This window comes from Rhizophagus irregularis, chromosome 28 (genome assembly GCF_026210795.1).
Source record: "Rhizophagus irregularis chromosome 28, complete sequence".
Classification (NCBI taxonomy): domain Eukaryota; kingdom Fungi; phylum Glomeromycota; class Glomeromycetes; order Glomerales; family Glomeraceae; genus Rhizophagus; species Rhizophagus irregularis.
Genome location: NC_089456.1, coordinates 2,679,924 through 2,701,162, shown reverse-complemented (window position 1 = coordinate 2,701,162; position 21,239 = coordinate 2,679,924). Strand labels below are relative to the sequence as shown.

Genomic DNA, 21,239 nt, shown 5'->3' with positions numbered 1-21,239 from the left:
CTTTTTTCATCTGAATATATATGTCCTACTACACTATTTTGAAAACAGCGATAAAATTTTTTTTTTTTTATAAATATTGAAATTATTCTTTTTTTCTGGAATTTTTTTTAATCTTTAAAATTAAGAAAAAATTTAACGTTAACGTTAATAATGACAACAGAAAAAGAAACTGGATCATCCGTAGATATTACGGTAGTACAAATTAACAATGATACGAACGATGCGAGCACGGAAGGGAAAAATTATAAAATATCATATTGGAAATTATATAATCATGCTACGAAGCAAGATTGGATTTTAATGATATTTGGCTTGATTTGTGCTGTCATTGCTGGTATCATTGTCGTAAGTATTTTTTTTTTTTTAAAAAAAACTAAACAAATTTCTTAAAAAAATTTATAATTTTTTATATTTGTTTTTTTCTTTATCTAGCCTTTGATAACAGTTGTTTTCGGACAATTAATTGATTACTTTTATAAATTTCAAACCAAACAAATCTCTAAAGATGAATTCTTAAATAAAGCCAATTATTTTACAACTTTTTTCGTTTATTTTGCTATAGTTACTTTTATTACCAGTTATTTTTATATGGCATGTTGGATCGCAACTGGTGAAAGGTAAAAATCAGCAAATTAATATCACTCTTTCTTTTATCTTGTCTTAATTAATATAAACATATATTTTTATATATTAATAGAATTACTCGAAGGATTCGTGAACAATATTTACGTGCGGTATTAAGACAAGATATCGCTTATTTTGATAAACTTGGTGCTGGTGAAGTTACTACGAGAATTACTAATGATACTAATTTAATTCAAGATGGTATTAGTGAAAAAGTTTCAATGGCATTTACCGTAAGTTCTTTAAAAATCTTTTAACCCATTTTTTCTGATTTCCACTGCGTACTCCTCAAAAAATGTCACGAAAATCACGTGATATTTGGAATTTTTTCAGTAGTGAAACACATGCTATACTGTATATATGTCACATGCGTTCCACACTTTATGCCGGACATTTTTTGATGGGTACGCCCTTTTTTCTTTACTGCACCACTAACTAAATAATTTTTTTTTTCTTTTTTTTAAAAAAGTTTTTAGTGCAATTTTTGGCGTCTTTTACTATAGCATTTATAATAAATTGGAAAATGACCTTAGTAATCTTTGTTGAATTTCCTTTGATAATGTTAAATGGTGGAATATTTAATAGACTTATAGTTAATTATAAACTAAAGGTTTTAGATTATTATTCTAAATCTTCTACTATAGCAGAAGAATCAATATCTACAATTAGAACAACTGTCGCATTTTCTCAACAAAAAAATGTTTCAAAACTTTATGATTCTAAATTAGAAGATGCTAAATCATCTGGCGTAAAATCCAATACTTTTAATAGTTTAAGTATGGGTACTAATGATTTTATTTTGAATTCAATGTATGCTTTGGCTTTTTGGTTTGGTGCAACTCAAATTATCAATGGCGAGACAACTACAGGAAAAGTAAGTTTATATTATTATTTCTTCTTTTTTTTTATGCGAAAATAAATAAAATAAATAAATATTAACTGAATAATAATTAATCTGCATTATATGTATATAGGTTGTTAGCGTATTCTTCGCGGTATTAATAGGAAGTTTTTCCATTGCTCAAATTATGCCTGATGTTATGGCAATTAATAGCGCTAAAGGAGCTGGAGCAAAAATTTATGAAACAATAGAAAGAATTCCCCCAATAAATATTGAATCGGAGGAAGGCGATAAATTAGATAATGTTAAAGGTCGAATTCAATTAAAGAATCTCTCATTTTTTTATCCTTCACGCCCCGAAACAAAAACTTTGAAGAATATATCTTTGGATATAGAACCTGGAACTACTGTTGCATTAGTTGGTTCATCCGGTTCTGGCAAAAGTAATTTATTTATTTATTTTTATTAATATTTTATTTTTTTATTCATAAATATCGTTTCAATTACTTAAAAAAAAAAATTTTTTTTTCATCCCTAGGTACGATTGTATCACTAGTTCTTCGTTTTTATGATCCTATCGAAGGAGAAATTTTATTTGATGATCATGCTATCAAAGGACTTAATTTAAAATGGCTTCGAAGACAAATGAGTTTCGTGGGTCAAGAACCCGTTCTTTTTAATACTACAATTGCGAAAAATGTAGCTCATGGATTAATAGGATCAATTTATGAAAATATTGATGAAAATAAAAAACATGAAATGATCGTACAAGCTTGTACAATGGCAAATGCTCATGATTTTATAATGGAATTAACTGATAAATATGAAACAAACGTAGGAGAAGGAGGATTTTTATTATCAGGAGGACAAAAACAACGTATTGCAATTGCAAGAGCGATCATAAAAGATCCAAAAGTTTTATTATTAGATGAAGCTACTAGTGCACTTGATACTAAAAGTGAAAGTGTTGTACAGGATGCTTTAGATAAAGCTTCAAAAGATAGAACTACAATAGTTATAGCTCATAGATTATCTACCATACGTAATGCTACAAAAATCGTTGTAATGAATAATGGTGAAATTATTGAAGTTGGTAATCATGATGAATTGATTCAAAATCCAGAAGGAGCTTATTCAAAATTAGTTTCAGCACAAAAAATTCATGAAGAAGAATCAAAATCAAAAGACTTTGAAGAAGAAGATTCTATTATTATTGAAAAAGATTGTACACTTACAAGAGTTATTACAAATAGATCGTCAAAATCCGGTATTGATGAATATAATGATACTGAAAAAGGATATAATACGGAATATAATCGTTATTCAACTTGGGAATTAATTAGAAAAATTAATAAAATTAATGGTTCGCAACGATATTTACTATTTATTGGAATAGCTGCTTCACTTATTTGTGGCACGGCCTTTCCGGTATTTTCTATTATATATGCAAAAGTTATAAATTCTTTTACGAAACCTAAAGATGAATTACGAAAGGATTCAACATTTTGGTCACTTATGTTTCGTAAGTTATTAATTTAATGTATTTATATAAGCAGTTAGAATCTTCATATATATATATATTTGATTATAATTATTTATTTATAATTTTTTTTAGTTGCTATCGGTTTTGTTATTATGACATGTAGTTTTATTGAAGGTTTATGTCTCGGATTGGCCGGAGAAAATCTCGTTCTTCGAATTCGTTCAACATTATTTTCTTCAATATTAAGACAAGATATTAGTTTCTTTGATAAAGAAGATAATAATGTTGGTGGTTTAATTAGTGTATTAACATCGAATGTTACAGATATTGGTGGACTGGCTACTGCTCTTGGTTCTATCTCCCGAATTCTTGCTACAATTATAGTGGGAATTATAGTTGCATTAATAATTGGATGGAAGTTAACACTTGTAATATTAACAACGGTACCTATATTAATGGTCGCCGGTTATTTTAAATTTAAGATGATGGCGGGATTCAAATCACGTACACTAAAGATTTATGAAAAATCTGCACAAATAGCGTGCGAGGGAACATCTAATATTCGTACTGTTGCTTCTTTAACAAGAGAAGAAGATTTATTAAAAATATATAGTAATATGTTGGATGGTCCAATGAAAGAAGGACTTCATAATGCAATTTTTGGTAGTCTAATTTATGGTTCAGCATCTAGTATAAATTTTCTAGGTAATGCTTTAGCATTTTGGTATGGAACTCATTTGGTATGTATAATATATAATAATTATTCATTAAAAAAAATAATATTCTTATTTTTATTAAAAAAAATTTTTTTTTTTATTATAATAGTTTGCAAATGGAGAATATGATTTATACAAATTTTATGCTGTGTTTACGGCAGGTAATATATATATTTCATGATTTTATTGCATATCAAGTTGTCAAATATCATACAACTTAAAAAATAAAACGTTTTTAATTTTTAGTACTTTATGGAGCGATGTCAAGTGGACGTATTTTTAGTTTCGCACCAAATATAACAAAAGCAAAAATTTCAGCAGAATCTATTGTAAAATTAATTGAAAATATTCCAGAAATAGATTCTTGGTCTCAAAGTGGAAAAAATATTGATGATATTAAAGGACATATCAAATTTTCTAATGTTTATTTTCGTTATCCTACACGTCAAAATGTACCAGTACTTAATGGACTTAATTTAAACATTGAACCAGGTCAATTTTCTGCATTGGTTGGACCATCAGGATGTGGTAAAAGTACTACAATAGGATTAATTGAAAGATTTTATGATGTGATGAGTGGAACAATTCAATTAGATGGAGTTTGTATAAGTACTTTAAATGTTAATAATTTAAGAAAAAATATTTCAGTTGTTAGTCAAGAACCTTCTTTATATGATATGACCATAAAAGAAAATATTTTATTTGGTTGTAATACAGATCAAAAACCAACGCAAGAAGATATTGAAAGAGTTTGTAAGGAAGCTAATATTCATGATTTTATTATTAACTTACAAGATGGATATGATACTCCTGTTGGTAATAAAGGAACTCAATTATCTGGAGGACAAAAACAAAGAATCGCAATTGCAAGAGCTTTAATACGGAATCCAAAAATTTTATTATTAGATGAAGCGACTTCAGCTTTAGATTCTGAGTCAGAAAAAGTTGTACAAGCAGCTTTGGATCAAGCTGCAAAAGGTAGAACTACATTAGCGATAGCACATAGATTATCAACAATTCAACATGCTGATATTATTTTCGTTATAAAAGATGGTAAAGTAGCTGAAGAAGGTACTCATCAAGAATTATTAACTAAAAAAGGAATTTATTATAATATGGTACAAGATCAATATTTGGGTAAAATGAATTAATTAAAAAATTAATATAATTTATTATTCTTTTATTCTTTTTTTTTTTGTGAACATTATATTTTATAAATATGTATGATTGGTTATTGGTTATATAAATTAAATTTAAGAATTTGACCAGAATTACGAAAATCTGGGTTTAACGAAAAATCATAATTTTGAAAGTAAATTTTCCGACCCAAACTCGGATCCGGGCCCGGGTTTCCGGGTCGTTTGCAGCTCTACTTCAAGCTTAACAACAATTTCTTTTTTCTTTTTTTTTTAAAAAAAAAACTTTTTATTGAAAACCATCAACTAAAGGTATCGACGACTTAAGCATATGAAAATATACACTTATACGATAAAGCAATAACATAGTGCTATCTAAACAAAAATATAAAGTTTTGCGCCCACGATTAATTGATACGAATTGTGCGACAATAACGGAATCATCACTTCGAAAATTGGCATAATTATTTGTAATTTATACTCGACCGCCAAAGTTAAAATTGAATAGTAAATTTTATCATGAATTTTTTATTAAAATCTTTAAAGAAAAATTGTTGTCATAAACGGGATTGATAAAACTCCCCCAGCGTAACCATCAAAAAAAGCTCGGGCACGTGATTCATGTGGCTATTGAAATTGCACTACGCAGCTATTGCTACTTAACCCTAACTAACTCCAAAGGTAAAAGTTTCAGCCTAAACCAACTTTTTTTACCTAACCCTAAGAAACTCCAACATCTACTTTATCTTCAAGGATATGTATTTCCGCCTAAATCAACTTTCCTTACCCTAACCCTAAGATACTCCAACGTCAATGTTATCTTTAAAGATAAGTATTTCGGCCTAAACTAACTTTTCCGGCTTACCCTAAGATACTCCACTCCAAAGATGATTGCTTGAGAATATAATGAAATTTTATAGATGTTAATTCATAAGAGTAAAACAAAATCTTTTAAATTAATGAAATTTGAGTAATTATTTTATTAAAATAGAATGTAATATTAATTTAACAATAAAATTTATTCAATTTCAATTTATTAAAATACATTAACTGTTAATTTAAAATAAATTATTGTAAATAATGAGTGATATCAGTATGCCCCTTCCATGTTAATGGCATGGTTCACTTATTTGATAATGTTCAACGTCTTCACCTAATTTACTGTATTAATAGGACAATATGACTTCCTTACTACTATAATACAGACTAGTTTTGCTCTTTTAGAAGAGAAGGTTGCATTAATTAGGCTGTCAAAATAACAGTTGCAATTTAGTTTGTTGAACTGGTATTATTGCTTACTTGGTATTTCTACAGGTTTCATATTTTCTGCAAGTTTTGTTTTAAAAGATTTATAGCCATTGTAAAGAAAATAAGCCAACCTTTTGTTTTAAAAATAAATTTGTATTCTTGGTATTTGGTAATGTAGACGCGAAAAGAAAGCTTAAATAATAGCTTAAATAATACGCGATAAATATTTAAATAGATCAGTAACCACAAACTGCGCCGTATGTTACAAAATCACATGCTCAAAAATCACATGCCCGAGCTTTTTTTGATGGTGTTACTGGGGAAGATGATTGATAAGTATTCGATCACATGGGTGGCTTGCACTAGCCGCTTATCAATAGTTAAATATTATTGATCAAATAGTTTATCTATCAGATCTTTTTTTACTGCTTTCTTTCTTGTCCGTTTCACTCCCTTAATAAAAACCATATTAAATTTCTTTTTTCTTTCAAACATTTTTAACATGAACGAACAATATTAATAATATTAATATTCCTGAAGAATTTTTGTCTATCAAGAGAACTTTTTTCTTTGATAATTCTGCTAATGAACCCTTTATAACAACTCAAGGAGATCATGTAGCCGAAACTAACTATATGACAAACAGTATTGTGTTTCAAATTCGTGGTGATATGAATAATGATGAAGAAAAAGTAAAGGCAAAGGCAAGGCAAATAAGAGATCTATATGGGAAAATTTCCAGTGTTTTTAAAGAAGCACTCAAGAATGCGGTTTATGATGAAGACTCTATTCTTTATAATACTATTAATCAATGGATTATTAAAAAGGAACTCAATCGACAACAAGAAGGTGAAACTACAATTTAACTTCATAGTGTTGATGATTTGGATAGTACTGATGATATTCTTCCGCCAGAATAAAAAAGACATAAGGGTCGGGTAACACATAAAAGGATTAAGTCTTCCATTGTGGGTAATAAGCGCAATACTGCTTTGACAAAACTAATACAATAGCAGGTGCGCCATTTGAGAATTCTCATGAAAATCGAGAAAGTAAAACTTTAAGCGCTGTAAGAATTATCATGAAATAGGACATTATGCAAAAACATGTACTGCTGGTTAATTGTGATGTTAATTTGTTTGTTTATTCGTACACTAATCATTGTAATGAATAATATTTGTAACTATTGCTTTCAATTTTAATTAACAAGTGTCTCTAATTTTAAATTTGCAAACTTTGAATTATATTTATTATTGCCGTTTTCAGAAATGTTGACATTAGAATGTTGATCATTTCTATAAATTGAACACACCGAACACACACCGAACACAGCAATTAAAATTAAAAAAAAAACAAATTTTCCTTTAAAAAAAGCAAAATTAAAACTTTAGTAATATATTTTTAGGTAGTGTGCATAAAAAAATGTATAAAAATTATATTATTTGCATATATGTATTCACTTGTATTTGCTTGTATTTGCCAATGTTCGGTGTGTTCGGTGTGTTCGTTTGTGTTCGGTGTGTGTTCGGTACAAATTTTCATATTTCAATTTTATTCATATCTAAAAAGTGACAAAAATAGTTTTTATATAAAGTTATGCATGAATACTTCAAGTTTGCATAATTTTTTGTATGTGTTCACGGTGTGTTCGGTGTGTTCGGTATAAAATGGTCAAAATTTCAGATTGTCAACATTTCTGAAAATGGCAATAAATCTTTAAAATAATGGCTCGAATTACACTAGTAATTAGAGCTAGTGTAATTCGAGCTCGGTCGCCGGAGTATTCGCCAATATTGCATATGATCTACTCTGATTGGTCAAAATTTAGCGGTTGACAAATAGAAATTTACCCCGGTTGATAAGCAAAATTTTTCATCTTTAAAATATTTTTAATTAATACTATTTCCTAATAATTAATTTACGCTCTTTTTCACAATTAGACAATTTTATTACACGAATTTTTGCTTCACATTCCCTTAAAGCAAGTTCACATTCTTTTAATGCTAAATCTTTTTCCCGATATTTAAGCTCTTTAAGCTTTAAAGCCAACCTATTCTCTTTATTATTGTCTTTACAATCACTTGGTTATAATAATATGTTATAATATTTTTTATAATTAACTTAATATTCATATAAAAGTACCTCAATATGATCCTCAACATCTTTTTTATTAACAAAATTAATATCCATAGTTATAGTGCGAGATAATATTTTTCGCGTGAAACAATGAGTAAAGATAATATTTTAATAATTTTATAAGTAGGAAATAATATTTTTCGTGTAAAACAAGTGGGGATAATATTTTTCTTTTGAGTGAGTAACTTCATAAACGAAATATTATCCTCTACACGCGAAAATAATATTTTTTTTACGTGGAACGAGAAAGACTCTTTTGATTTTATTATCGATTTTCAAATCAGTTGTACTACTGCGAAGAAGAATTTAATAAACGCTTATTTTTTCCTTAAAAAAAAATTATAATTATTGAATCAAACTTTCACATTTTCTCAAGCCATAACCTATAACTTAAGAAAATCTTGATCTACCCACAATTAGTATAGTGACTTCATTAAGAACTTCTCATCAGTTTTGCTAATAATGACTACAACTGACTATAACAGGAATGGAATAAAAATTAAGATTTTTCATTGTAGCAAATCTTTATATTACAGAATTTTATAGTATTATAGAGTTGATAAAATACATGCTTCAATTTAAAAAATTCTTGAAGATTCAAAAAAAAAACTCATGAATATCATCACTGACGACAATATAGTATTGGTAAAATTTTATTTTTAACTATTATTAAACGAATAAATAAATTCAATTTTTTTAATAGTCTAATGTGAATAAAGCTTACTGCTGCGGAATAATAATTAACTTTTTTCTTTAACGTAAAATCAATACTATATTTATATTAACAAATAAAGCATAATGACACTTCAATAAGTATACTATGCATAATTTATTATCAAATTTAGGATAAAGAATTCATGCTTGTTTATATTAATGATTTCGGATTTTTGTTTAATAAAAACAATAAAAATATTTTATATTTATTATTAACAATGAATATAAGTAAATTTATAAGTAACTTTAATAATAATATTACTATCCAAACAATCAATTGATTTCCTTTATATAATTATGCATGTCAATCACTAAACCAGAATAACTCTGGACTTCAATATTATATAACCTAAATTCCTTCACTTCATCTTTCAATGAAATCAATTCCTTAATATTATCACCATATCTATCAAATGTAGATTCATAGAAATAATTATTAATAGCCAAATACCTAACCCTTTTCTTTTTCATGATATATTTTTTAATAAGGGGTAAAATATCCTGACCTTGACTGTTATAGATCAATAATTTTTTGATAAAAGTATCATGAGAATTTTTTAGAAACACTTTGAAATCATCTGCTTTAATATGATGAAGACCCAAAAGTAAATATTCCAATTTAGAAGGAAGGATTTGCCCTAAATTTTGTAATATGGTTGAACTACCTCCTTTTCCATTATAGTCATACCATATATTAATCGAAAGATAATTAAGATTTTGTTTAATATTTTCAATTAAATTCAATATTTGATAAGTAATCAGTCTCTCATATATATTAAAACAAGGAAAATTGATATTTTTACAATACTTTATGATTAATTCCAATAATTGTTGATTTAATGATAAATCATGATTAAATACATACTCGAAATTTTCTAAATAATCACCATATTTTTGTAATAATAATCCCAATACTTCAATTTGTGGTTTCTCATTTATAAGTAAAGATTTCAACTTAAATGGTTTGGTTAAATTAATAATTTGTTGAGCAAAATTACTATTAAAAGAACAATAAATGATATGAATAGATTCTAAAACATTTAATTGTTCCAATATATTATTGATCGAAAAATTGAAATTGATTTTATAGAATGTAATTGTATTTAAAGTATTTGAACAATTAGATTCTTTTGATAATAATAATGATTGATATAAAGGAAAACTATTACTACCTATTAAAATTTTTTTAAGATTTTGTTGTAAATTAATTATTTGTGATATACGATTTTCAATTAACTTATATTTATTATTATCGCTGTATGAAGAATCAAATAAATTATTAATAAAAAGATTTATATTTCTAATATTGTGAATGAAATTTGTATTTTGTAAAATTAACTCACAAATATTGTTAAGATTATTAAAATATGTAGAAATATGAGTAACATCTGAGAACTCAATTTCAAGAGTATGTAAATTTACTTCATTTTCAATGAAAATTTTAAAAAGTGATACACATATATCTCTGTTAAAATTAAATCCTAAATTTAATCCATTTTCAGGGTTTGAAGTTCTAATAGTAGCTTCAAACCACCTCACAACAGAGAAAATAATCTTATTTATATTCAAATATTTTAACAAACTAGGATAATTAAACAGTGTATTCGAAGGTAATGAACTACTATTGATAATTTTATATTCAATTAATTTTGTTTTAAAGTCACTATTTGAATTATGTGAGTAAATTTTAATAAAATTATAGTTTCCAGTAGGAATTGAAAATGGATTTTCCCACAATAATGGAATCGCTAAACGACACCATAATCTGTTAACTAAAATGCATGAATGTAAAGTTGAATAATCATTCTGAAAATATTTTATAACTTCATAAGTTAATTCAGGTAAATCTCCTGAAAATATTTTTGAACATGACATATTGTAAATTTGAAAGTAAAAGGAGGAGAAGTATTAAATTTTTAACTGGGCGAACTGGGTAAATTATACCAATTTTGGAGTGATGATTCCGATATTGTCGCACAATTCGTGTCAATTAATTGTGTAACGTCACTAACGTGGTAAAAATTAAGTTGATCACCTCACGGTCACCTGTTGGTCAATTTACAACAGATTGGTATAATAGTCCGGGCCGGGCCGGGCCGGGTCGTAAAATAAGGCCTGAAGCTCTATAAAAAATTTTTAGAAAATTAATCACATGTCTGGATTTTTCTGGAATAGCCAGAAACTAGTAGAAAAATGATGACGCTGCAAAAATAATTATGTTAATTTAAAATTCATCTTAACAAATTTAACGAACTTAACATTTATTTAATTTTTATAATATTATTTATTTTATTTATTCTATTTAATTATTTAATTTATTGAATTAATTATTTTACATTAAATTTTCGTTTACTAATTGTGTAAGATTATAATTATTTAGAAATTAAGCTGCGGCAATAGAAAAATATTACGGACCAGTTTTTTCGACCAAGTTCGGATCGATTCATTTTTAATTTTTATTAATATCATATAATCATAATAAAGATTAGACCAAAAGTGGTCCTGGACCGGACCGGAATCACCGGACCAGAACGGATTCATCCAACTCTATGTTCATTTCCTAAAATGGATTTCAAATTTTTAAAATTGTCATGAATAAAAAAATAATTAAACAATTTATTGTAAAAAATAAATTTAGTAAAGTAAATTTAATTATTCAGTTAACATACATATGATATTCATCTTTATAATTAATCAATATTCTTTATATAGTTATTAACGGTAATATATAAATCGGTATAATTTCGAACTATAATATTATGTAACTCAAATTCCTTCACTTCATCTTTTAAATCAAATAAATCTATTCTATTTTCAATATTTTTAATTGCCAAATACCTGACTCTTCTTTCCTTCATAATATATTCTTTTATATAATGTAAAATATCGTCACTACCATTTTGTATTATTAACAATTTATTGATAAAAATATCTTGAGAATTTTCTAAGAATACTCTAAAATCACTTTCTTTAATAGTAAAAGCCATCCTTATGTATTCTAATTTAGAAGGGAGAGCTTGTCCTAGATTTTGTAATATATTTGAACTACCTTCAATATTACCATTTGGAGAACTATATTCACTTATATCAATTAAAAGATAATTAAGATTTTGTTTAATATTTTCAATTAAATTGGACATTTGATAAACAATCCGACTTTCATATCCACTCAAATAAAGAAAATTGATATTTTTACAATATTTTGTGATTAATTCTAATAATTGTTGACTTAGTGATGTAGTAAAATAAAGTCCACAGTACCCGAAATTTTCTATATAACCACCAGATTTTTGTAATAATTGTTGTAATGATTCAATTTGTAATATCTCACTTACAAATAAAGATTTCAACTTAAATGGTTTTGTTAAATTAATAATTTGTTGAATAAAGTCAGTACATAAAGAACCACAATAAAGGATATGAACAGATTCTAAAACGTTTAATTGTTCAAATATTTTTTGTAGATTGTTAATACCTTTAAAATTGCAGTAATAGAAAACGATTGTATTTAAAGTATTTGAACAATTATAATCTTTTGATAAAAATAATGATTGACATGAGAGAAAACTATTCCGATTTATTAAAATTTTTTTAAGATTTTGTTGTAAATTAATTATCTGTGATATACGATCTTTAATTAGAGCAATATTTCTATTATTATCTATAATATGAAGTTTTAAATTTTTAATATTGTGAATGAAATTTGTATTTTGCAAAATTAACTCAAGAATATTACTAGGATAAATAGAATCATAAACGATACTTGTACTATCAATTTCAAGAGTATGTAAATTTACTTCATTTTCGATAAATATTTTAAATAATGATACACATATATCAATCATTATGTAAAAATCAGTTAAGTATGATATATTTTCGAGGCTTGCAGTTTTAATAGGAGATTCAAACCATTTCTGAATAGAAAATATAAACCCATATGTATTCAAATATTTTAAAAATTTAGGATAATTGAAAAGTGTCCTCGAAGGTAATGAATTATTAATAACTTTATATTTATAAAATTTTGTTTTAAGATCGTCATTTATATTATGTAAGTAAATTCCGATAAAATTATGGTTTTTAACATAAATTGAAAAAGGATTTTCCCATAATAATGGAATCGCTAAATGACACCATAATTTGTTAACTAAAATGCATGAATGTAAGGTTGGATAATCATTCTGAAAATATTTTATAATTTCATAGGTTAATTCAGGTAAATCTCCTGAAAATATTTTTGAACATGTCATATTGTAATTGAAAGTGAAAAGGAGAGAGGTAACAAAAAAATCAGAGAGGTAACAAAAAAATTTTTTATTGTTACGCCGAACTGGGTAAATTATACCGATATTGTTGCACAATTCGTTGTGTGTAACATCACTAACGTGGTAAAAATTAAGTTGATCACCCCGTTGGTCGATTTTTTTTGTTTTTACAACAAATTGATATAATAATGGTTTAGTCCGGTTCGGGCCAGGTTGTAAAATAAGGGTCAATGAAGTCTTCTAGCCTGAAGCCCTATAAAAAATTTTAGAAAAGCGTGCTGATATTTTTGAGAACGAACTCTTTCCACTGATCTTTCAAACCAAAATTTTAGCGGAAGAATAAAACAAATTTTACTATATAAAATACATAAAAACTTACAAAATGACCGACGTCAAAGTTTTACTGAACGGAAAGAGTATAACAAAATACATAAGAGCTTATTTGACGGCTTTGAGGGACTAGAACACAATCATTTATTCAACTTTTATGATATTGACAACGACGAAGATGATATTAAATTTAGTTTAACAACATATGAACAAAAAATTTACTAGGAGACAATCCTTTTTTCCGACCAGGTTGTTTTTTGAAGAAAATAGCAGCCAAAGAGCGTACAAATAAGCGACTTACTGTCTTTAACGCAGTTTTATTTACCATAAAGTAGGTAGCGAAACATTAAGGACGATATTCGAAGAATAGTTCGTGAGAATTTTTCTGAAGGCTCAGCAACAAATGAACCAATAAATTCTTCTCAACCACATAACAAAAAATTATTACAAGACTGGAAAGAAAAGAAGCGTTCCTTAGAAAAAGATTTAGAAGATAAGACACGTTTAATAGAACTACAAAAGGAAGAGATAAATGAACTCAAGGGCAAGATAAAGAAATGGAAGTAATAACAAAGGAACGAATTAAATTACAAGAAAAAAAGGATGAAAATTTAGAAGAGAAACAAAAAGCGAGTAGAAATTCCAAAACTAGTAAACCAGAAAGTAAGACTAAATGCCAACAAGCGGCGCCAAAAGTCCAAAAAGAAATCATCGACACAAGAATTAAAAAAAGGAAGATCGATGAAATTCTGGTTCAAACAACTTTCGATGATAATTATTTGGATAAATATTTTGCCAATCACGTGGCTTATTGGAAGGATGCTGAGATTTAAGAGATGTTGAAAAAAGTTGGATATGTAGAGAAATTGGAGGTCAAATGGAATTATAAGTACAGAACAGTTCGAGCTAAAATCCGTCTAACAAAAAGAAATGGAAGAGCAATTTCTAAAAGGAGGATCAAATATAGCTTTATCAAAAAATGAACGAACGTACTTTTTCAGGATGTTTGACGCTAATTTGGATGCAACAAGAATAAGAGGGAGATACTTATTAGAAAGTTAGATGAGAAAGAAAATGAAAAACAAGGTTTTGAATTAGTGAAAGGGTATATCAATGAATACGGTAGACATTTTGCCAAAACAATCAAAATCAAAATTAAATATATTTTGATATATTTTAACTATGAAAAAGATCTATTATAGGAAATTTACAGATCCACAATGGAGGAAGATTTGGGAAAAGGTTTACAAATGAAAAGCCAAGACGAATTAATAGGAAAGGACGGAGTATATAAGAAAAGGACAGGGATCAACAAGTTTATTGTGCCTACACATACAACATCTAAGGGTGATAAATTTGTAGATGCACTATCAAGTCTACTTTCCACGATACCTAGGAGTAAAGAAGAACATGAAGAACTCGATGATTTAAATAACAAATTCAGTGAACGTTTGGAGAAGAAAAAGCAAGATGACACAATACAAGAAGGAACGTCTAGTAAAGAAAAAGACAAGTTTAACAAAAACAAAAAACGCGTAGTGACAATACAAAGGAACGATTCCGATAGCGAATAAACAAATTTGTCTGACTTAACCAAACAAATTTAGGATCAAGGTCTTGGGATTTACGCTTAGATTTGGTAAAGAAAACACTTATATGAATATGGTTTTTCATCTGATTTCAGATACATTTCTATCAAGAGCTTAGATTTTAAGATTTTGTATTTCTTAATGTATCAATGTTAATTTTGTTTTTATTTTATTTGTTTAGTTTTTTTTTCTTCACAATTTTTATAGGGATGATTTACAAATTTATTTTTTATGTCAATATCTTAGTATTCTAGCGTTTAGAAAAATACAGAAAATTTCAGAAAACATAAGAAAATAATAAAAAAATTTACAATAGATAGATTTTTAAAATTGACAAATTTAATTTTTTTTTTAGATTTATCATAAGTAATTTTTTAGACTAGATCAAGCTCAGTAGAGAAATGTAGGAATTTTTTTGCCTCTTTCTAAGTGTTTTGTATTATGTATTCATGATTTTCTTTGTAATTTTGTTACATAATTAATAAACGCGCTGCTGTTCTAAAAAAAAAAAAGAAAATTGATCACATGTCTGGATTTTTCTGGAATAGAAGCTAGAAAATGATGACACTGCAAAAATAATTATGTTGATTTAAATTCATCTTAACAAACTGAATTTAACGAACTTAACATATATTTAATTATTATAATATTATTTATTTTATTTATTCTAAATTAATTATTTAAACATTTAATTTATTGAATTAATTATTTTATATTTCAAATTTCCTTTACCAATTGTGTAAGATTATAGTTATTTAGAATTAAGCTGAGGCAATAGAAAAATATTAAGGACCAGTTTTCGACTCTAATTTTTATTAATAATAATGATCTAGACCAAAAGGGTCATGGACCGGACTAGAGGTTGGAACCGGTCCAAAAAGTCTTAACCGGTTAATAACCGGTTAACCAAACCTTTAACCGGTTAATTAACCGGTTAAAACTCAATCCTAGTCAGAATAAAAATTCGGCCAGGATTAGCATCAAATATATTTTTAATCCCGGCCAAAATTAGGCCAGACCAAAACTCTAACTATCGAAACGAAACTCTAGCTGAAAGACTAAATTCAGGCCAAAATTGTCTGGCCGGCACTATGAATTTCGGCCCGCATTATGAATTTTATATAACACAAAAAATTCCACCACCTGGTCCGTTGGTATCTTACCTGGTGGCTAAACTTTTATCCGAAGTCCCGTGATTTATAATTCTGGCCGGCACTGTAAATTTGGCCAGAATTACAAATATTTTCAGCATTTTAACCGGTTAAATTAACCAATTAATTTAACCGATTAATTTAACCGGATAATTTAACCGGTTAATTTAACCGGTTAATTTAACCGGTTAAAAATTGTTTTTTAACCGGTTAACAAATGTTTTAACCGGTTCCGTTTTAACCGGTTAATTAACCGGTTAAGCTTAACCGGTTCCAACCTCTAGACCGGACCAGATTGATCCAACTATATGTCCATTCCCTAATAATGGATTTCAAATTTTTAAAATTGCCATGAATAAAAAAATAATTTTTCAATAATTCATATTAATAAATAAATAAGCAATTTATTTTAAAAAGTAAATTTAGTAAAGTAAATTTAATTATTCAGTTAACTTACTACATATGATGATATTTATTTTTATAACTAATCAATATTCTTTATATAGTTATCAACGTAAATATATAAATCATTACAACTTCGAACTATAATATTATATAACTTAAATTCCTTCACTTCATCTTTCCAATCAAATAAATCTATTCTATTTTCAATATTAATTGCCAAATATCTGACTCTTCTTTCCTTCATAATATATTCTTTTATATAATGTAAAATATCATCACTACCGCTTTGTTTTATAAACAATTTATTGATAAAAATATCTTGAGAATTTTCTAAGAATAATCTAAAATCACTTTCTTTAATATTAAGAGCCAACCTTACATATTCTAATTTAGAAGGAAGAACTTGTCCTAGATTTTGTAATATGATTGAACTAGTACTAATAATAGGAGAAATAGTAGTATATTCACTTATATCAATTAAAAGATAATTAAGATTTTGTTTAATATTTTCCATTAAATTGAACATTTGATAAACACTCTTACTTTCTGGTCCACCAAAATAAAGAAAATTGATATTTTTACAATATTTTGTGATTAATTCTGATAATTGTTGACTTAATGATGGATTAAGATAAAATCCATACCTGAAATTTTCAATATAACCGCCAGATTTTTGTAATAGTTGTTGTAGTGATTCAATTTGTAATACCTCTTTTATAAATAAAGATTTCAACTTAAATGGTTTTGTTAAATTAATAATTTGTTGAGTAAAGTCAGTATTTAAAGAACTACAATAAAAGATATGAACAGATTCTAAAACGTTTAATTGTTCAAATATTTTTTGTAGATTGTTAATACCTTTAAAATCGCAGTAATAGAAAACGATTGTATTTAAAGTATTTGAACAATTATAATCTTTTGATAAAAATAATGATTGACATAAAAGAAAACCACTCCGATTTATTAAAATTTGTTTAAGATTTTGTTGCAAATTAATTATCTGTGATATACGATCTTTAATTAGAGCAATATTTCTATTATTATCTATAATATGAAATTTTAAATTTTTAATATTGTGAATGAAATTTGTATTTTGTAAAATTAACTCAAGAATATTACTAGGATAAATAGAATCATAAATGATACTTGTACTATCAATTTCAAGAGTATGTAAGTTTACTTCATTTTCGATAAATATTTTAAATAATGATACACATATATCAATCATTATGTAAAAATCAGTTAAGTATGATATACTTTCGAGGTTTATGTATTTAATAGGAGATCCAAACCATTTCCGAACAGAAAATATAAACTCATATGTATTCAAATATTTTAAAAATTTAGGATAATTGAAAAGTGTACTCGAAGGTAATGAATTATTAATAACTTTATATTTATAAAATGTTGTTTTAAGATCATCATTTATATAAAGTAAGTAAATTTCGATATAATTATGGTTTTTGGCATAAATTGAAAAAGGATTTTCCCATAATAATGGAATCGATAAGCGACACCATAATCTGTTAACTAAAATACATGAATGTAAAGTTGAATAATCATTCTGAAAATATTTTATAACTTCATAAGTTAATTCAGGTAAATCTCCTGAAAATATTTTTGAACATGTCATATTGTAATTGAAAGTGAAAAGGAGAGAGGTAATAAAAAATTTTTTTTATTGTTACGCTGAACTGAGTAAATTATATCAATTTTCGGAGCGATATTGTCGCACAATTAATTGTGTGACATGCTTCAATAATCAGGCGTAGTTTTAACATAGTTTAAAACAGAGATCGACACTCATTTATCTGCGTTGGCACTGCTATGTAACTTTAATAATAATTAATTTGCTTAGGATTATCGATGTACAAAGACCCTTTTATTTTTTCCTAGAAAAAAAAATAAATACAATACTTTTTTCGTTCGATAATATAAGTTGAGTATAGTTTTATTATCTAAATCATACTCAATATCGATTTCACACCATACAATACTTTTTTGGTTAACCCGACACCACTCCTTTTCTTCTTACCCGTCACATATAATTAGCCGAGAAATCTCTAATTTTAGTTTAAAATATTAAAATAGTTAAATAGTTAATCACATGCTATATTTAATGAGTGGCACGCGCTCCGGGAGATTACCCATTATTTCATGGGAAAGGGAACACCAGGTTTTTTTCCTTCGGGAAAAAATATTCCAAAATAATTACCTCTTTCTTTAAAATATTGTCGAATACATGTAAAAAATTATTGATTTTTAGATTAGTAATACAAAGTTACGTTAAAATTTTCCGTTTGGCACGTGACGATAGTATACAATTTTAAACGGTATGTATAAATGTATAATTTCACTAGTCTATAAACATAGCAAAAATTATTTAACTAGCTAAGCAATAAAAACAAAATTTGGTTTAAATTAATACATAGCTACGGGCATAATTTTAATTGAACTGCGCCTAATTATTGACACAGTTATTTGTGCGACAATATCGGAATCATAATTCCGAAAATTGGTATAATTTACCAAATTTGGTACAATAATAAAAATTTAATGCCTCTCTCTTTTACTTTCAATTTTACAATATGACATGTTCAAAAATATTTACGGGAGATTTACCTGAATTAACTTATGAAGTTATAAAATATTTTCAGAATGATTATTCAACTTTACATTCATGTATTTTAGTTAACAGATTATGGTGTCGTTTAGCGATTCCATTATTGTGGGAAAATCCATTTTCAATTCCTACTGGAAACTATAATTTTATTGAAATCTACTTACATAATTCAACTGATGATCTTAAAACAAAATTTAATAAATATAAACTTTTTAATAAATCATTCCCTTCGAATACATTGTTCAATTATCCTAGATTTTTAAAATATTTGAATACACAAAATTTTATGTTTTCTGTTGAGAAATGGTTTGAATCTCCTATTAAAACTGCAAGCCTCGAAAATATATCATACTTAACTGATTTTTACATAATGGTTGATATATGTGTATCACTATTTAAAATATTTATTGAAAATGAAGTGAATTTACATACTCTTGAAATTGAGAGCTCAAATATTATTCTTTGGGATATAAACCTTAATAATATTCTTGGGTTAATTTTACAAAATATAAATTTCATTCACAATATTAGAAATTTAAAGCTTCATAATATAGATTTGAGTAAAGATATTGCTCAAATTAAGGATCGTATATCACAAATAATTAATTTACAACAAAATCTTAAAAAAATTTTAATAAACCGTAATGTTATTTCTTTATATCAAACATTATTATTATCAAAAGATTATAATTGTTCAAGTACCTTAAATACAATCGTTTTTTATTACGTCGATTTTAAAGGTATTAACAATCTAAAAAAAATATTTGAACGGCTAAATGTTTTAGAATCTATTCATTTTTATAATTGTTCTTTAAATATCGGCTTTATTCAACAAATTATTAATTTAAATAAACCATTTAAGTTGAAATCTTTATTTATAACTAGTGGATTACAAATTGAATCATTACAACAATTATTACAAATGTCTGGTGGTTATATAGAAAATTTCGGGTATGGACTTGATTATGATCTATCATTAAATCAACAATTATTAGAATTAATTACAAAATATTGTAAAAATATCAATTTTCTTTATTTTGATGGATTTGAAAATCAGGTTTCTTATCAAATGTTCAATTTAATTGAAAATAACAAACAAAATCTTAATTATCTTTTAATCGATATATATGGTAATAATAATTTCTATTATTCTCCAAATGATAATATTGAAGGTAGTTCAAATATATTACAAAATCTAGGACAAGCTCTTCCTTCTAAATTAGAATATTTAAGTTTGACTCTTACTATTAAAGAAAGTGATTTTAGAGTGTTCTTAGAAAGTTCTCAAGGTATTTTTATCAATAAATTATTAATAATGCAAATAGGTAGCGATGATATTTTACATTATATAAAAAAATATATTATGAATGAAAGAAGAGTAAAGTATTTGGCAATTAAAAATATTGAATGTAGAATAGATTTATTTGATTTGAAAGATGAAGTGAAGGAATTTAAGTTACATAATATTATAGTTCGAAGTTATAATGATTTATATATTTGCGTTAATAACTATATAAAAAATATTGATTAGTAAGATGAATATTATATGTACGTTAACTGAATAATTAAAATTGTTTTATGAATTTACTTTTCTAAAATCAAATTATTTATTTTTATTCATGACAATTTTAAAGATTTGAACTCCACTGTTAGGAAATGGGCCCATTATTGGGTCAATCCGTTTTGATCCGGTCCGGTCCACGATTAGTTTTTTTGATCAGGACCGGTCCAGGACCGCATTTTGGTCATATTTCACCGAAGTTTCTATTTCGCCAAAATGCCATTTCCCCAGTGGTCATTTCCCCGAGTGATCATTTTGCGAGTGGTCATTTCGCTGAAAATATGAAATTTTTTAGTTTTTCTTTTTTTTGAGAAAACAAGCGAGTTTTTAATACATTATTTTAAGTCACGTATATTAAAAAAAAAGATAGCAAAATCATCATAAATTGAAAATGAAATAGTTCAGAGGATTTGTACT

General features: G+C 26.3%; 8 protein-coding genes across 8 annotated transcripts; 5 read left to right on the top strand and 3 right to left on the bottom strand.

Annotated features, from left to right (window-relative positions):
- Positions 1 to 150: 150 nt before the first annotated feature.
- Positions 151 to 4,815, top strand: OCT59_019225 (uncharacterized protein; the record flags this gene model as incomplete). Its single annotated transcript, XM_066135878.1, has 9 exons — positions 151 to 345; positions 433 to 617; positions 698 to 857; positions 1,094 to 1,498; positions 1,599 to 1,908; positions 2,004 to 2,987; positions 3,081 to 3,688; positions 3,774 to 3,825; positions 3,911 to 4,815. 9 exons carry the CDS (start codon positions 151 to 153, stop codon positions 4,813 to 4,815), a joined length of 3,804 nt encoding a protein of 1,267 aa, XP_066005129.1.
- Positions 4,816 to 6,683: 1,868 nt separating this feature from the next.
- On the top strand, positions 6,684 to 6,914 carry OCT59_019224 (uncharacterized protein; the record flags this gene model as incomplete). The annotated part of the gene is made up of 1 exon (XM_066135877.1): positions 6,684 to 6,914. One exon carries the CDS (start codon positions 6,684 to 6,686, stop codon positions 6,912 to 6,914), a length of 231 nt encoding a protein of 76 aa, XP_066005128.1.
- Positions 6,915 to 9,171: 2,257 nt separating this feature from the next.
- Positions 9,172 to 10,773, bottom strand: OCT59_019223 (uncharacterized protein; the record flags this gene model as incomplete). The annotated part of the gene is made up of 1 exon (XM_066135876.1): positions 9,172 to 10,773. One exon carries the CDS (start codon positions 10,771 to 10,773, stop codon positions 9,172 to 9,174), a length of 1,602 nt encoding a protein of 533 aa, XP_066005127.1.
- An 815-nt stretch (positions 10,774 to 11,588) lies between these two features.
- Positions 11,589 to 13,148, bottom strand: OCT59_019222 (uncharacterized protein; the record flags this gene model as incomplete). Its single annotated transcript, XM_025334099.2, has 1 exon — positions 11,589 to 13,148. The coding sequence occupies one exon, from the start codon at positions 13,146 to 13,148 to the stop codon at positions 11,589 to 11,591; it is 1,560 nt and encodes a 519-aa protein (XP_025183973.1).
- A 902-nt stretch (positions 13,149 to 14,050) lies between these two features.
- Positions 14,051 to 14,326, top strand: OCT59_019221 (uncharacterized protein; the record flags this gene model as incomplete). The annotated part of the gene is made up of 1 exon (XM_025324860.2): positions 14,051 to 14,326. The coding sequence occupies one exon, from the start codon at positions 14,051 to 14,053 to the stop codon at positions 14,324 to 14,326; it is 276 nt and encodes a 91-aa protein (XP_025183974.2).
- Positions 14,327 to 14,713: 387 nt separating this feature from the next.
- On the top strand, positions 14,714 to 15,067 carry OCT59_019220 (uncharacterized protein; the record flags this gene model as incomplete). The annotated part of the gene is made up of 1 exon (XM_066135875.1): positions 14,714 to 15,067. One exon carries the CDS (start codon positions 14,714 to 14,716, stop codon positions 15,065 to 15,067), a length of 354 nt encoding a protein of 117 aa, XP_066005126.1.
- Positions 15,068 to 16,717: 1,650 nt separating this feature from the next.
- Positions 16,718 to 18,271, bottom strand: OCT59_019219 (uncharacterized protein; the record flags this gene model as incomplete). The annotated part of the gene is made up of 1 exon (XM_025324861.1): positions 16,718 to 18,271. The coding sequence occupies one exon, from the start codon at positions 18,269 to 18,271 to the stop codon at positions 16,718 to 16,720; it is 1,554 nt and encodes a 517-aa protein (XP_025183975.1).
- A 955-nt stretch (positions 18,272 to 19,226) lies between these two features.
- Positions 19,227 to 20,792, top strand: OCT59_019218 (uncharacterized protein; the record flags this gene model as incomplete). Its single annotated transcript, XM_025314944.2, has 1 exon — positions 19,227 to 20,792. One exon carries the CDS (start codon positions 19,227 to 19,229, stop codon positions 20,790 to 20,792), a length of 1,566 nt encoding a protein of 521 aa, XP_025183976.2.
- Between the last annotated feature and the right edge of the window lie 447 nt (positions 20,793 to 21,239).